The sequence below is a fragment of the Meles meles genome, chromosome 18 (genome assembly GCF_922984935.1).
Source record: "Meles meles chromosome 18, mMelMel3.1 paternal haplotype, whole genome shotgun sequence".
Classification (NCBI taxonomy): domain Eukaryota; kingdom Metazoa; phylum Chordata; class Mammalia; order Carnivora; family Mustelidae; genus Meles; species Meles meles.
In genome coordinates, this window is record NC_060083.1 from 31056803 (window position 1) to 31072543 (window position 15741).

At 37.7% G+C, this 15741-nt stretch overlaps 2 protein-coding genes across 2 annotated transcripts in view; both read left to right on the plus strand.

The window, feature by feature from the left end:
* SKA2 (spindle and kinetochore associated complex subunit 2) overlaps positions 1 to 15741 on the plus strand; it is a 73154-nt gene that overhangs the window by 49580 nt on the left and 7833 nt on the right. The window contains exon 3 of the mRNA XM_045985153.1: positions 6316 to 6402. Within this exon, the coding sequence (XP_045841109.1) occupies positions 6316 to 6402 (87 nt within the window). The remainder of the gene's footprint in view (positions 1 to 6315; positions 6403 to 15741) is intronic.
* TRIM37 (tripartite motif containing 37) overlaps positions 1 to 15741 on the plus strand; it is a 180723-nt gene that overhangs the window by 13478 nt on the left and 151504 nt on the right. The gene's annotated exons all lie outside the window — the stretch shown is intronic.

Below are 15741 nucleotides of genomic sequence, written 5' to 3' on the forward strand. Positions count from 1 at the left end.
AAGTTTTGTACCATGTGACTAAAAAATTTTCTGTTTATGACCAGATCCTAGAACCCTATCGATATTGTCTCTGCTGTGTAAATAGCTCTGAGTAGTGCAATATTGCTTATAGGGTTTTGGTGTTTGGGAAGAACAATGGGCAGGTTGCAGAAACTATATAGCTGAAACTGAATCAACAGTCATCTTTGTTTAGGAAGAAAACAAATAGTAGAAGCTAATTCTTTTTTTTTTTTTAAGATTTTTTTATTTTTTATTTGTCAGAGAGAGAGAGAGAGAGAGAGAGGGAGAGAGTGATCACAGGCAGACAGAGTGGCAGGCAGAGTCAGAGGGAGAAGCAGGCTCCCCGCTGAGCAAGGAGCCCGATGTGGGACTTGATCCCAGGACGCTGGGATCATGACCCGAGCCGAAGGCAGCTGCTTAACCAACTGAGCCACCCAGGCGTCCCAGTAGAAGCTAATTCTTAATATAGACATTAAAATCCAAAACTTAAATGTCATTTTAATATCTTAGGAGAAGGAAATTTATATCTTCTAAATTTTAACATTTTGATAAATTAAACTTGGTTTTATATGTGATATTATGAAATACTAGAATATTAGTGTTGAAAGGGACCTTAGATTTCCAACTTTCTCATTTAGTAGAAGAGACCCAGAGAGATGGAAGACTTACCTAAGGCCACATAAATTGTTAGTGATAGCAGGGCTAGAACTTCTACTGAGTAGCTCAGTCCTTTTACTTTTTTTTTTTTCCTGGACCATACCACCAGGTTGTGTTCAGAGCGAATTTTTTAATGGACTAACCGGTGATATTAGATTTGAAACTTAAAAATAAAAAATCTTTAGCTGAATTCTTTACATTCCCTGCCCCTGTCTATGTGACTTTTATTGGCTCTAATGTCCTATGTAACATGTATAGACTTTCATCTAACTGCATAAAAAACATAGTAATGAAAATGGAACTAGAGGGGCATCTGGGTAGCTCAGTCGTTAGGCATCTGGCTTCTGCTCAGATCGTGATCCCAGGGTCCTGGGATCAAGTCCTGCATGGCGGGCTTCCTGCTTGGCGAGAAGCCTGCTTCTCCCTCTCCCACTCCTCCTGCTTGTGTTACCTCTCTCGCTGTCTCTGTTAAATAAATAAATGAAAGAAAATTTAAAAAGAAAATAGAACTAGAGGCAAATCACTTACACTATTTCGTCATTTATAAAATGATGGGACTCAGAAAATCTTGATCGTTTTTCTATTTTTCACCATTGCATTTTTTGGTCCCTGCTTATTTACAAGCCCACCGACTTCACTGATAAGTACTTCCCCTGTGTATTATCATGAAATGTTCTGTTCAGTTCTTCACAGAAGGTTACATTCTAATCTCAAGCTGTTTTTCCCATCTTTATTTTTTTAAATTTGTATGTGATAAAATATATATAAGAACATTTACCATTTTAAGTTTATAGTTTAGTGGTATTAAGTACATTCACATTCTTGTATAACCACAACTACCACCCATTTCTAGAACTTCTTTATCTTTCCATACTCAAACTCTGGGCCCATTAAATGATAATTCCCCATTCCCTTCTCCCCTGTTTTTGGAAGTCTGTTTAAAATTCGTTTTATCTGGGGCGCCTGGGTGGCTCAGTGGGTTAAGCCTCTGCCTTCTGCTCAGGTCATGATCTCAGGGTCCTGGGATTGAGTCCCGTGTCAGGCTCTCTGCTCAGCAGGGAGCCTGCTTCCCCTCTCTCTCTGCCTGCCTCTCTGCTTACTTGTGATATCTGACTGCCAAATGGATAAATAAAATCCTTAAAAAAAAAATCCATTTTATCTTCTGAAATATTTTTCCAATAGAAATGTGGGTCCGTTACTTAAGGGGGGATGTAATTTTAAAAAGTCTTTTGAAAGCAGAAGTGTACATATAAATGTAGCTGGGGGGAGGAGGAGGTATGAAATCCTGAATTTAGCATTTTCCAATTTCCTTGGTGTAAATGCAGGCTTCAAGCATGATTGAAAGTGAAGTTGGGAAGACATGCACAGTAGCACACGATATAATATTTTCATTATATACATGTGGTGGATCTCAAGAGCATATATAATAGTAAATCATTAGGAAGTTGTAATTTTTGAGTATTTTTAATAGTTTGTTTACTGGTAAATTTATGTAATTTTTAGTTATGCCTGTGTTTAACAATTGGTTTACAAACATATTTGGAAATTTAGCTGACTCTGTCATATCATTGATTGGAAACACACTCTTTGGTGTCTTACTAAAATAGAAGTTACTTAAAAGCAGGAACCACTTATTATTGATACAGTTTGATGCTTTTAATACTTTGTGGACCACCAGGTATTATAGGAAGCCATAGCTAAAACAGCTCTCTTGAAAAGAAGATACTGTTAAATGGTCTTTGGGATTATGGTAGTTAAACTTTAAGGAGAGCTAAAATATCAAGTTAAAAAACACACATGGCGTCTGCATGGGTGTCTCATTTGGTTGGGTGTCTGCCTTCTGTTCAGATCCTGGGATTGCGCCCCTTGTCAGGTTCCCTGCTCGCCAGGGAGTCTGTGTCTTCCTCTTTGTCCCACTTGCTCTTTCTCTCTCTCTCTCAAATAAATAAATAAATAAATAATATCTTTAAAAACACACACACAGGTTTAAGAATTTCTGTTTCATAAACAAGAGCTCCTAGAATAGAGATTTTTTTTTTTTAATTTCAACGTAGTTAACATACAGGTTTATATTACTTTCAGGTGTAAAATACAGTGATTCAGCAGTTCTGTGTATTACTCAGTGATCATCAGGATGAAAGTGTACGCTTAATACCCTTCATGTATTTCACCTATTTCACCCATACCCAGCCACCTCCCCTCTGGTAACAATGTAACTAATTGCTAACTAATTGAGTATGTTTTTTGGTTTCTCTCTCTCTTTTTTCCCCCCTCTGTTCATTTGTTTTGCTTCTTAAATTCCACATATGAGTGAAGTTATATGGTATTTTTCTTTCTCTGACTGACATATTTTACCAAGTATTATACTCTTTAGCTCTGTCCATGTTGTTGGAAATGCCAAGATTTCATTCTTTTTTCATGACCAAATAATATTCCATTCTAGCTATCTATTAAATACTCTTTTTTTAAAATATTTTATTTATCTATTTGAGAAAGAAAGCGAGTACAAGCAGGGAAGAGGGGCAGAAGGAGAGGAAAAGCAGACTCCCTGCTGAGCAGAGAGCCTGATTCGGGTCTCAATCCCAGAACCCTGAGATCATGACCTGAACTTAATGCAGATGCTTAACTGACTGAGCCACCCAGGCACCCCATATGTCACACATTCTTTATCAGTTCGTTTATCAGTGGATACTTGGACTGTTTCCGTAGTTTGGCTATTGTAAATAATGCTGCAGTAAACACAGGGATGTGTGTATTCTCTTGAATTAGTGTTTTTGTATTCTTTGGATAAACACTCAGTGGTGCAATTACTGTTTGGTAAGATAGTTCTATTTTTAACTTTTTGAGGAACCTCCATATCGTCTTCCACAGCGGCTACACCAGTTTGCATTCCCACCAACACAAGGGTTCCTTTTTCTCTATATCTTCACCAACACTTGTTTCTTGAGTTTTTTGTTTTAGCCATTCTGACAGGTATGGAGTGATGTCTCATTGTGGTTTTGATTTGCATTTCCCTGATGATGAGTAATGTTGAGCATCTTTTCATGTATCTGTTTGCCATCTGTATGTCTTCATTGGAGAAATGTCTGTTCATGTCATCTGCCCCCCCCCCTTTTTTTATTTTTTAAGATTTTATTTGAGAGAGAGAGAAAACGAGCGAACATGAGTGGAGGTCGGGGGGAGCGGAGGGAGAAGGAGAAGCAGACTCCTTGCTGATCAGGGAACCTGACTTGGGGCTTGATCCCAGGACCCTGGGACAATGACCGGAGACAAAAGCTGACCCTTAACTCACTGAGCTACCCAGACAGATGTCCTTCTTTTGCCCATTTTTTTAAAGTTTTTTTTTTTTTTTTTTTAAGATTTATTTATTTTAGGGTGGGAGGGGCAGAGGGAGAGGGAGAGAGAGCTCACCAGACTCCTGGCTGAGTGTGGAGCCCAAGGTGGATGGCACTTGATCCCATGAGCCTGGGATCATGATCTAAGCTGAAGGCAGAGGCTTTAACCCACTGAGCCACCCAGGTGCCCCTTCTTTTAATTTTTTAATTAAATTAAAAAAATATTTTATTTATTTATTTGACAGAGATTACAAGTAGGTAGAGAGCTAGGCAGAGAGAGAGGAAGGGAAGCAGGCTCCCTGCTGAGCAGAGAGCCCAATTCAGGGCTCGATCCCAGGACCCTGGGACCATGACCTGAGCTGAAGGCAGAGGCTTTAACCCACTGGGCCACCCAGACGCCCCTAAAAAATTTTTTTAAGTAGGCTTCACACCCAATGTGGGGCTTGAACTTAGGACCCTTGAGATCAAGAGTTGTGTGCCCTACTGACTTTTGTGAGCCAGCTAGGTGCCCCAGGAATTTTCTTTATATATATACATGTATGTATATGGTAATTATTTTAAAAAATGTTTTTAAAAAAGATTTTATTTATGGGGCACCTGGGTGGCACAGTGGGTTAAAGCCTCTGCCTTCGGCTCAGGTCATGATCCCAGCGTCCTGGGATCGAACCCCGCCTCGGGCTCTCTGCTCAGTGGAGAGCCTGCTTCCCTTCCTCTATCTCTCTACCTGCCTCTCTGCCTACTTGTGGTCTCTGTCTGTCAAATAAATAAATAAAATCTTTAAAAAAAAAAGATTTTATTTATTTGAGAGAGAGCGATCACAAGAGGGGGTGAAGATAGAGGGAGAAGCAGACTCCCCACTGAGCAGGGAGCCCAATGCGGGACTCCATCCCAGGACTCTGGGATCATGACCTGAGCTGAAGGCAGTCCTTAAACAACTGAGCCACCCAGGTGCCCCTTAATTTTTTTTTAAAGATTTTATTTATCTGAGAGAGGGAGAGAATGAGTGAGTGAGAGAGAGAGCGTGCACGCGAGCCGGGCAGAGGGGAGCGGAGAAGCAGACTCCACTGCTGAGCAGGGAGCCCGAGATGGAGCTTGATCCCAGAACCCCAGAATCATGACCTGAGTGAAAATCAGACAGTTACCCAACTGAGCCACTCAGGCACCCCTATATGTAGTTATTATTAGTCTGCTTAATAAAATCTAATTATTGGATAGTTTAATCATAGCATCTAATCTAACAATTACATAAGCAAATGAAAAGCCTTCATTTTTGAAAAACATTTTTTAAAAAGATTTTATTTATTTATTTTATTTTGGGTGGGGGCAGAGGAAGAGGGAGAGAATTTATGCTGACTTTGGAGCCTGACTCAGGGCTGGATTCCATGACACTCAGTTCATGACCTGGGCTGAAACCAAGAGTTGAACACTCAACCAACTCAGCCAACCAGGTGCCCTTTTCTGAAAGACATTTTAAGTACCATTTGTTTTGTTTTGTTTTGTTTTGAGGTGCTGTTTTAAATTAAGAACTAATATATTTTTCTGGTTTATGGCAACTCTGCTGTTAGAGATGCAAATCAGCTACAGATTCTTAGAAAAAAATTAAAAATAAAAACTGTCTCTTTTTCTTCTTTTTCTATTCCAAAAGTTTTTGGTTATGAAGATAGACTTTTGGTAATCACAGAGTATTCCATTCTCTGTTTGGGGTTTACTGCACATCAAGGTCCCAGGCTGGGACCCAGGTTCAGTAAACTGGGATAATTTAGATTGCTACTCTTGTACTGTATGTAGCTTTCCTCGTATAATTCTTGTCTCTTTAAGGTCTGTAATTTTGGTCTATGTGACAAATACTTGTAGTTTCACTGTTTAATGGAGTTGCAGATAATGGTAAAATTGCAGGTATCCCTGAAAACAAATTTGTTTTGTGTTTTAGCTTGGACATTTTCTACCAAAGGTAGAAAAACGCTGCCTCAGTGATGAGTGTGTCAACCCTGGGAATTTTGGAAACCATTGTTAGTTCTTGTATTAGTATGTGACAATAGTTGCTTGGTGTCTTAATTTTGGTTCTAAATCTAAGAGAGATGCATAGAGAAACATTTTCAACATTTAAATGCATTTTCAAAATGTTAACTAGTTTTTAAATTTTTAATAGAGCACAGTATTATAGATGATGGAGGTTTTATGTACTTTTCTATTTCCATATTTACAAAATTAGTATATTTCTCATGATTGAAATACTAAAAAAAAGGAAAAAAGAATAGTTAACAGTATCATGCTTATTAATATGTCTTTTGGTTCACAAAAAATTATTTGTGCTGATCTTTAGTTCCAGAAAGCTGACTCTGATCTGGATTACATTCAATACAGGCTGGAATATGAAATCAAGACTAATCATCCTGTTACAGCAGGCAAGGTAATCTGCAAAAGAAATCTATTTTTAACAGATTATTTTATTAAAAGATTTTCTGATAGTATTTCTAATAGTAGTATATTATAAGTTAAATTATTAAGTACTAAATTTGCAGAATCTTAAAATATTTTCATGTTTAGAAGCTTGGTCACAGCATACTCGAGAGATTATACCTGTAGTCAAGGAAATGTGTGGCTACTTTTTTTTTTTTAATGCTTAATCAAGAATTATTGAATTCAGAGGTATAAACCACTATGGAAGCCTCTGAAATCTGAGAGACAATATAGATACCTGTAGAGTGGTTGTTAAATAAGAAGGGAGAAACTATGATAGTCTGATATTTTCTGAGGAAGACAATGATATACTATAAATTTGTTACATGAACTGTGATTTTTGCATAAAATTATATACTTAGTTATTCTAACTTTAGATTGATTGAAATATTAACTCCCTTTATGTTCCATAAAATTATAACTACATGTACACATGTCCATGGAGATAAAGCAATTTTTTTTAAAGATATTTTTATTTGAGAGAGAGAACTGGGGGAAGGGCAGAGAGAGAGAGAGGGAGAGAGAGGGCAGAGAACCTTAAGCAGACTCTCTGGTTAGCATGGAGCCCCACACGGGCTTGATCCCATCACCCCAAGATCATGACTTGTGCCAATCAAGAGTTGGACATTTAATTGACTGAGCCACTCAGGCACCCCAACAATTTTGTTTAAAGCAAACAGTTTTTAAGCATTGTCATTAATAGTAATTGACTACTTATATCATTAATGTTTATCTTTGACAGCAGATAAATATCATATAGTTTTAAGAAAATTTTTATGTACTTAAGAATTATTTCGGATTTGGTAGAAATACAAATTAAAATAATATGTCGTCCCCCCACCACACACAGCCCTGTAATGACATTGTCTTTTTTTTTTTTAAATTAACATATAATGTATTTTTAGCCCCAGGGGTACAGGTCTGTGAATCGTTAGGCTTACACACTTCACAGCACTCACCATAGCACATACCCTCCCCAATGTCCATAACCCAACCACCCTCTCAATACCCCCTTCTCCCCTGGCAATTCTCAGTTTGTTTTGTGAGATTAAGAATCTTTCTATCCCATCTTGTTTCATTTTTGCCTTCCCTACCTCCTAAACCCCCCACGTTGCCGGGGAGATCATATCAGGGAGATCATATGATCATTGTCTTTCTCTGACTTATTTCGCTCAGCATAATACCCTCTAGGTCCATCCACATCATTGTAAATGGCAAGATTTCATTTCTTTTTTTTTTTTTTTTTTTAAGATTTTATTTATTTATCAGAGAGAGATCACAAGTAGGCAGAGAGGCAGGCAGAGAGAATGAGAGGGAAGCAGGCTCCCTTCAGAGCAGAGAGCCTGATGTGGGACTCGATCCCAGGACCCTGAGATCATGACCTGAGCCGAAGGCAGCAGCTTAAACCATTGAGCCACCCAGGCGCCCAAGATTTCATTTCTTTTGAATGACATTGTCTTTTAATTGAAGTATAGTTCATACACAATGTTACAGTAGTTTCAAGTGTACGATATAGTGATTGGACAACTCTATACATTATGCTATTTTCACCGTAACTGTAGCTTTACCATATCTCACCATACAACACTATAACAATACCATGGCAATACCATTGACTATATTTGCTATGCTGTACATTTCATCCCATGATTTTTTCATTCTGTAACTAGAAGCCTGTCCCATGTACTCCCATTGTCCGTTTTAATTATCCCCTCATCCCCCTCTCCTGGGCAACTACCAGTTTGTTCTCATTCTGTTTCTGCTTTGTTCATTTGAGGTTTTTTGTTTGTTTGCTTTTTAGATTCTACATATAAGCAAAATCATATGGTATTTATTTTTCTATGTCTGACTTATTTCATTTAGCATAATACCCTCCAGGTCCAGCCATGTTGTTCCAAATGACAAAATCTCATTCTTTTTTATGGTTGACTAATATTCCATTGTACATATATGTATATATATATGTACATATATGTATGTATGTACAATAAAATGTGGTATGTGTTTATTTTCTTTGGGTAAATACCCAGTAGTAGTGGAATTACTAGATCATATGGTATTTCTATTTTCAATTTTTTGAGGAACGTCCATGCTGTTTTCCACAGTGGTTGCACCAATTTGCATTTCTCCCAGCAGTGCATGAAGGTTCTTTTCTCTCTACTTCCACATAGACACTTGTTACTTCTTGTCTTTTTTTTCTTTTTAAGGTTTTAGGCTCTATTTTTAAAGTTTTAAGTGGGGTTGGAAGCAGAGGGAGAGGGAGAAACAGACTCTCCTGCTGATCAGGGAACCAGCCTGAGGCTTGATTCCAGGACTCTGGGATCATGACCTGAGTTGAAGCCAGACGCTTAACTGACTGAGCCACCCGGGTGCCCCTCTTGTCCTTTTGATTCTAGCCAATTTGACAGATATAAGATGTTGTCTTGCTTCAGTTTTGATTTGCATGTCTCTGATGATTAGCAATACTGAGCATCTTTTCATGTGTCTGTTGGCTGTTTGTATTCGACCTCACAACCCATGAGATCTTGACCTGAGCTGAAATCATGAGTAGGATGCTTAACCCATTGAGCCACCCAGGTGCCCCTGGAATTGTTTTCTTATTTCTCTTTCTGCTATTTCATTATTAGTGTATAGAAATGCAATAGATTTCTCTTTATTAATTTTGTGTCCTTTAACTTTGTTGAATTAACTTATTCCATTAGTTTCTTGGAATGTATAATATGTCATTTGCAAATCATGGCAGTTTTACTTCTTCCAATTAGGATGCCTTTTATTTCTTTTTGTTGTCTGGTTGCTGTGGTTAGGACTTCCAGTACTATGTTGAATAAAAGTGGCAAGACTGGATGAACATCCTTGTCTTGTTTCTGAGCTTAGTGGAAACTAAGTTTTTAGTTGTTTTTAGCGGTTTTTAGCTGTTAGATGTTAGCTGTGGGTTTGTCATATATGGTCTTTATTATATTGAGCTATGTTCTCTTTAAACTCATTTTGTTGAGACTTTTTATCATGAATGGATGGTGAATTTTATAATATGCTTTTTCTGTAACATTGAGATAGGATTTTTTTCCTTTTCATATTTAGTTAATTTGATATATGACATTGATTCATTTGCAATTATTGAACCATCCTTGCATCCCTGGAATAAATACTATTTGATTGGTGGATAATCCTTTTAATATAGTTTTGAATGTGGTTTTTGATACATTGTTGAGGATTTTTCCATCTGTGTTCTTCAGGGATATTGCCCCGTAGTGGTTTTTTTTTTGTTTTGTTTTGTTTTTTGTAGTGTTTTTGTTTGGTTTTGGTATCAAGGTAGATTTTACCTTGTAGAATATATTTAGAAGTTTTCCTTCTTTTTTGTTTTTTTGGAATAGTTTGAGGAGAATAGGTATTAACTCTTTAAATATTTGGTAGCATTCGTCTGTGAATCCATCTGGTCCTGGACTTTGTTTGGTGGGAGTTTTTTATTTATTTTTAAGATTTATTTATTAATTAGAGAGAGAAAATGAGAGCAGGAGAGGGAGAGAGTCTTTTTTTTTTAAGATTTTTTTTATTTGAGAGAGAGAAAACGAGTGCAGGGGGAGGGACAGAGGGAGAGAAAGAATCTCAAGCAGACTCCTCACTGCTGAGTGTGGAGCCTGACATGCGGCTGGATCCCATGACCCCAGTACCATGACCTGAGCTGAAATTGAGTTGTATTCTCAACTGGATGAGCCACCCAGCTGCTCCACAGATGAGAGAGTCTTAAGCAGATTCCATGCTGAGCATGGAGCTTGACACAGGGCTCCATGTAATGACCCTGAAATCATGACCTAAGCTGAAACCAAGAGGTGGACACTTAACCAACTACACCAACCCAGGTGCCCCAGTGAGAATTTTTTGATTACTGATTCAATTTCATTGCTAGTAGTCAGTCTGTTCAGCTTTTCTATTTCTTCCTGGTTCAGGAAGAACCTGGTTCCACTCCTGGAAGAGTGGAAAATTCTAGAAATTTATCCATTTCTTCTGGGTTGTCCAATTTTTTAGTATATAATTTTTCATAGTAGTCTTAAAATAACATTTTACATAAAATTGGGAAATCTTTGTGAATGTTCAGATTTTACTGTTAGATTCTAATCCTAGAGTTCTGTGGGAGTATAGTTTGAACTGTTTTAGCTCCTTAAGTATGTTGACTTTTTCTTTGTCTTTTCCTCTTTTTTTCTTTGACTGAAGATCAAGCAACCAGTTTGGTCCAGTGATATTGCCTAATGATTGTCCACAGGATGCATCTGAGTCAATATTTTTCAGGTACTAGGTAGAAAACATTTCATGTGGTGCTTCCACTTTTCCCCCACCTTCTATCCCTCATCTTTGTTCTACTTTCAGTTATTCTTCTCTTATACAAGTTTCCTTTAAAAAAACTGCTTTATTGAGCTATAATTCACATACCATGAAATTCACCCTTTAAAAATGTACAGTTCTATGGTTTTTAGATTCTCAGAGTTGTGTAGCTATAACCACCATCTACTTTCTGTCTGTACAGTCTCTATAGATTTGCTGTCTGAACATGCCATATAAATGGAATCACAATATGTGGCCTTTAAAAAAAGGAAGATTTTATTTATTTATTTGTCAGATAGAGCAAGCAAGTGAGTGAGCACACAAGCAGGGAGAGCAGTAAGCAGAGGGAGAAGCAGACTCCTGGCCGAGCAAGGAGCCCAATGCAGGACTTGATCCCAGGGCTTTGGGATCATGACCTGAGCTGAAGGCATGTTTAACCAACTGAGCCACCTAAGCATCCCTATTCCCTATATGTGGCCTTTTATGTCTTGCTTTTTTCACTAGAATGTTTTAAAGGTTCATCCATGTTCTAGCATGAATCAGTACTTCATTCCTTTTTGTTGTTGCTGTTAAGTAGACTCATGCCCAGGGTGGAGCCCATTGTGGGACCTGAACTCAAGACCTTGAGTCAGGACCTGAGCTGAAATCAAGAGTCAAGATACTTAACCGACTGAGTCACCCCACTTCTTTCCTTTTTAAAGCTGAATAATATTGTATGGCTATGCCATATTTTCTTATTCATCAGTTAATAGTTTAGTTGTTTCTTCCTTTTGGCTATTTTGATAATACTACTACAAACATTCATGTACAAGTTTTGGTGTAGACATTTCCTTTTTGTCTCTTGGTTTTTTTTTTTTTTAAAGCTTTTTAAAAAAAAATATTTATTTATTTATTTGACAGAGAGAGATCACAAGTAGAGAGGCAGGCAGAGAGAGAGAGAGAGGGAATCAGGCTCCCTGTTGAGCAGAGAGCCCGATGCGTTACTTGATCCCAGGACCCCGAGATCATGACCTGAGCCAAAGGCAGCGGCTTAACCCACTGAGCCACCCAGGCGCCCCATTGTCTCTTGGTTTTATACCCAAGAGTAGAATTGCTGGCCATATAGTAACTCTGCTTAATATTTTGAGGAACTGCCTAATTGTTTTCCAAAGCCGTTGTAGTATTTTACATTCTTAGTTTGTTTTTCCATTGTAAAATATATGTGACATAAAATGTATCATTTTAACCATTTTTGAGTACACAGTTCAGTTATATTAATTATATTCACATTGTTATGGAACCATCCTGACCATCTCCAGAACTTTTTTATCTTTCCAAACTGAAATTCTGCCCCCATTAAATAATAACCCTCCATTCCCCACTCCCTTCAATCTCTGGCAACCATCATTCTACTCTCTTCTGTAGGAACTTGACTACTCTAGGTACTTCATCTAAGTGGAGTCATGTATCTGTCCTTTTGTGGCTGGGTTATTTCATTAATGTAATGTCCTCAATGTTCATCCATGGTGCAGCATATATCACAATTTCCCTCCTTTTTAAGGCTGAATAATATTCCATTATATCTATCTATCTATCAATCAATATCTCATTCTTAAAATCCATTTGCCTGTCAGTGAACACTTGGGTTGCTTCCATCTTTTGGGTATTATGTTTTTACATACTGGGTATACATTTATCTTTTTGAGTCCTTGTTTTCAGTTCTTCAATATATATACCTAGAGGTGGAATTGCTAGATCATATGGTAATTCTCTGTCAAGTTTTGAAGAACTTTAACTTCAAACACTTACAATATTTATCCAGTGACTCCCTTTATTGTGTGTGACATTTAGGAAGAAAACCATGATCTTAATGTTTGTAGATTTCACTGACATAGTTCTAATGATTTTATATATATATATATAAAATATATATATGAACACCAAGGAACAGGAAAATAAACAACCACTTACACTAACTTCTAATAGCTCTACATGATGATAGTGGCAATAAATGCTCAGTGAACATTGCTGTGTACCAACCACTATGATGTGTCTGTGTGTGTATATTCATATTCGCATACATACATATAATTTTCTTTAGCTGCTAATATTTATTATACTGTGATTTTGAGTCTGTCAGTAGTTCTGCATAAAAGTCGACAATTTTACATAGAATCACATATAAAGATACAGCAAATTACAAGCTTCTGTTACTGTGTTCTTCACTTGTAGAAAGATAATTTTATTTGCTTTTATGAGCATTTTTCCTGTAGGTCTTTTAAATTTGTAATACTACTAATGGCATGTTTCCTTTTATTTCTTTTAAAAGACTTAACTGTGTTGAGCTTTTTGCTCACATATTGGCTTTTCTTTTGTTTTTTAATTTCATCGTATTTTTTAAAAGATTTTACTTATTTTTTTTGTTGCTCTTTGCAATCCTGAATTTTGCTCTTTTTAAAATTTTTTATTTTTTCAGTGTTCCAAGATTCATTGTTTATGCACCACACCCAGTGTTCCATGCAATATGTGACCTTAATACCCACCACCAGGCTTACCCATCCCCCCACCCCACCTCCTCTTCCAAATCCTCAGTTTGATTCTCAGAGTCCATAGTCTCTCCTGGTTCATCTGCCCCTCCGATTTCCCCCAGTTCACTTTTCCTTTCCTTCTCCTAATGTTCTCCATGTTATTCCTTATGCTCCACAAGTAAGTGAAACCATATGATAATTGACTTTTTCTGCCTGACTTATTTCACTCAGCATAATCTCCTCCAGTCAGAGCCTTATGTACCCCAGTGTTCATAGCAGCAATGTCCACAATTTCCAAACTGTGGAAAAAGCCAAGATACCCTTCTACAGATGAATGGATAAAGATTTTATTTATTTGACAGAGAGAGAAAGAGAGAGAGAGTGAGCAAGCACAAGCAGGTGGGGGGCAGAGGGAGAGGGAGAAGCAGGCTCCCCGTACAGAATAGGGAGCCCAATGTGGGGCTCAATCCCAGGACGCTGGGATCATGACCTGAAGGCAGACACTTAGCCAACTGAGCCACCCAGGCGTCCCATATTAGTTTTTTCTTTTCCCTCATCATTAGCACTATCATTACCCAAACACATCATGTATATTCTTATGACCTGTCATAAATGATCATCCACTTACAATAAACAAAACCCTAAAGGAATTGAAGTGTTATAGGCACAAAATTAAATAAAGTGCAGGTAGTTTACAAACACTGATAGAAGAACACAGTGGCTCCCAAGAAGCCAATCACTCAGACAAAATAACGCTATGTGCGCAAAACTTTTTTCCTCTGTGTTATGGTGCTCAGTTGTAAAATCTAGTTATCCTGAATTCATCATTGCCATATCAAGTTTATTAGATCCAGTTAATGTCACAACAATATGTTGTATAGTAATTGCCTAATTACCCTATCCTAACTCTTAGCTCTATGGCTGTTTATTCCTTATCCCTGTTCACCAATCCTTTCTTTCCCTAGATTGGTGGATGCTGAAGGATTAGTATACTGGCTACATTTTTTTCTCTATGAATTTAGTTCTTGTCATTTTTTTTTTTCCTATGAATTTGTGTTTGGGAATTCATCATTCTTCTGATTTATATGTATAGGTCTCTGGGAAATTCACAACTGAGCCTCATTCTAGTTACCTACAAGATCATTTATATTTGCATAATCCACTATCACCTCACAGCTGATCTCCTCTACCTTCATACCAATTTTCCTCCCAACTTTAAACTTTTATTTTGTCAAATTAATTTTTGCAAATAATTTGAAGTCAGAAGTATAAAGCATATAATGAATCAGTAATTCCTTGTTTCATACTTTACCACCCTTAGTTAGGTCACCACCTTATTTCAGCATCTTCTTGTATTTACCTTCATATTTCTAAATAGTATGCTTGTGTTGGGGCGCCTGGGTGGCTCAGTTGGTTAAACGACTGCCTTCAGCTCAGGCCACGATCTTGGGGTCCTGGGGTTGAGTCCCGCATCAGACTCCCTGCTCAGTGGAGAGCCTGCTTCTTCCTCTTCCACTCTCCCTACTTGTGCTGGCTCGCTCTCTCTATGTGTCAAATAAAAAAAAAAGAAAATTGTATGCTTGTGTTGCTTTTCCTCTCCCCCACATCTGAAATTGATTTCCTGGATACTGGCTATTCTGGTTCAAATCTGAGATCTGCATTGTGACTTATGCAAATCAGTTAACCTCTGTACTTAGTTTCCTTGTCTGTAAAATGGGGATAATACTATCTGCTCATAGATTGAAAGAGGATAAAATTAGTAATATATGTAATGTATTTAGAACAGTTTGGTCCAGAGTATGCACTATATTTTAGCTGCTGTTGTTAAAATAACTTCTTGTTATGAAAGATAAAGATTAAATACTTTACTGCCCATACTTCACAATTTCTTGCTATATCCATATTCAGTGTTTATATTATAATGACTTAGTCCACTTGGGGTGCTGTAACAAAATACCGCAGATTAGCTACATTATAAGCAAACAGAAAATTAGTTTCACAGTTCTGGAGGTGGAAAGTCTGTGATCAGGGTGCCAGCATAGATAGGTTGGGGCCCTTTTTTGGGTCACAGACTTTTGGTTGTATTCCTTTAGCAGAAGATCTCTTCCATCAGAGTACTAATCTCATTTATAGTGGCTCTGCCCTCATGATGTAATCGCCTCCCAAACAACTTACCTCCTAATTACATCAGATTCGGTTTCAACAAATGAATTTTATTTATTTATTTGACAGAGATCACAAGCAGGGGGAGTGGCAGGCAGAGGGAAAGGGAGAAGCAGGCTCCCCACAGAGCAGGTGGAGCCAGATGTGGGGCTTGATCCCCGGATCCTGGGATCGTGACCTGAGCCAAAGACAGTCAGTAACCGTCTGAGCCACCCAGGCGCCCTTCAACAAATGAATTTTGATAGGCATTTGACTGGCTCAGTTAGAAGAGCATATGACTCTTGATCTTGAGATAATGAGTT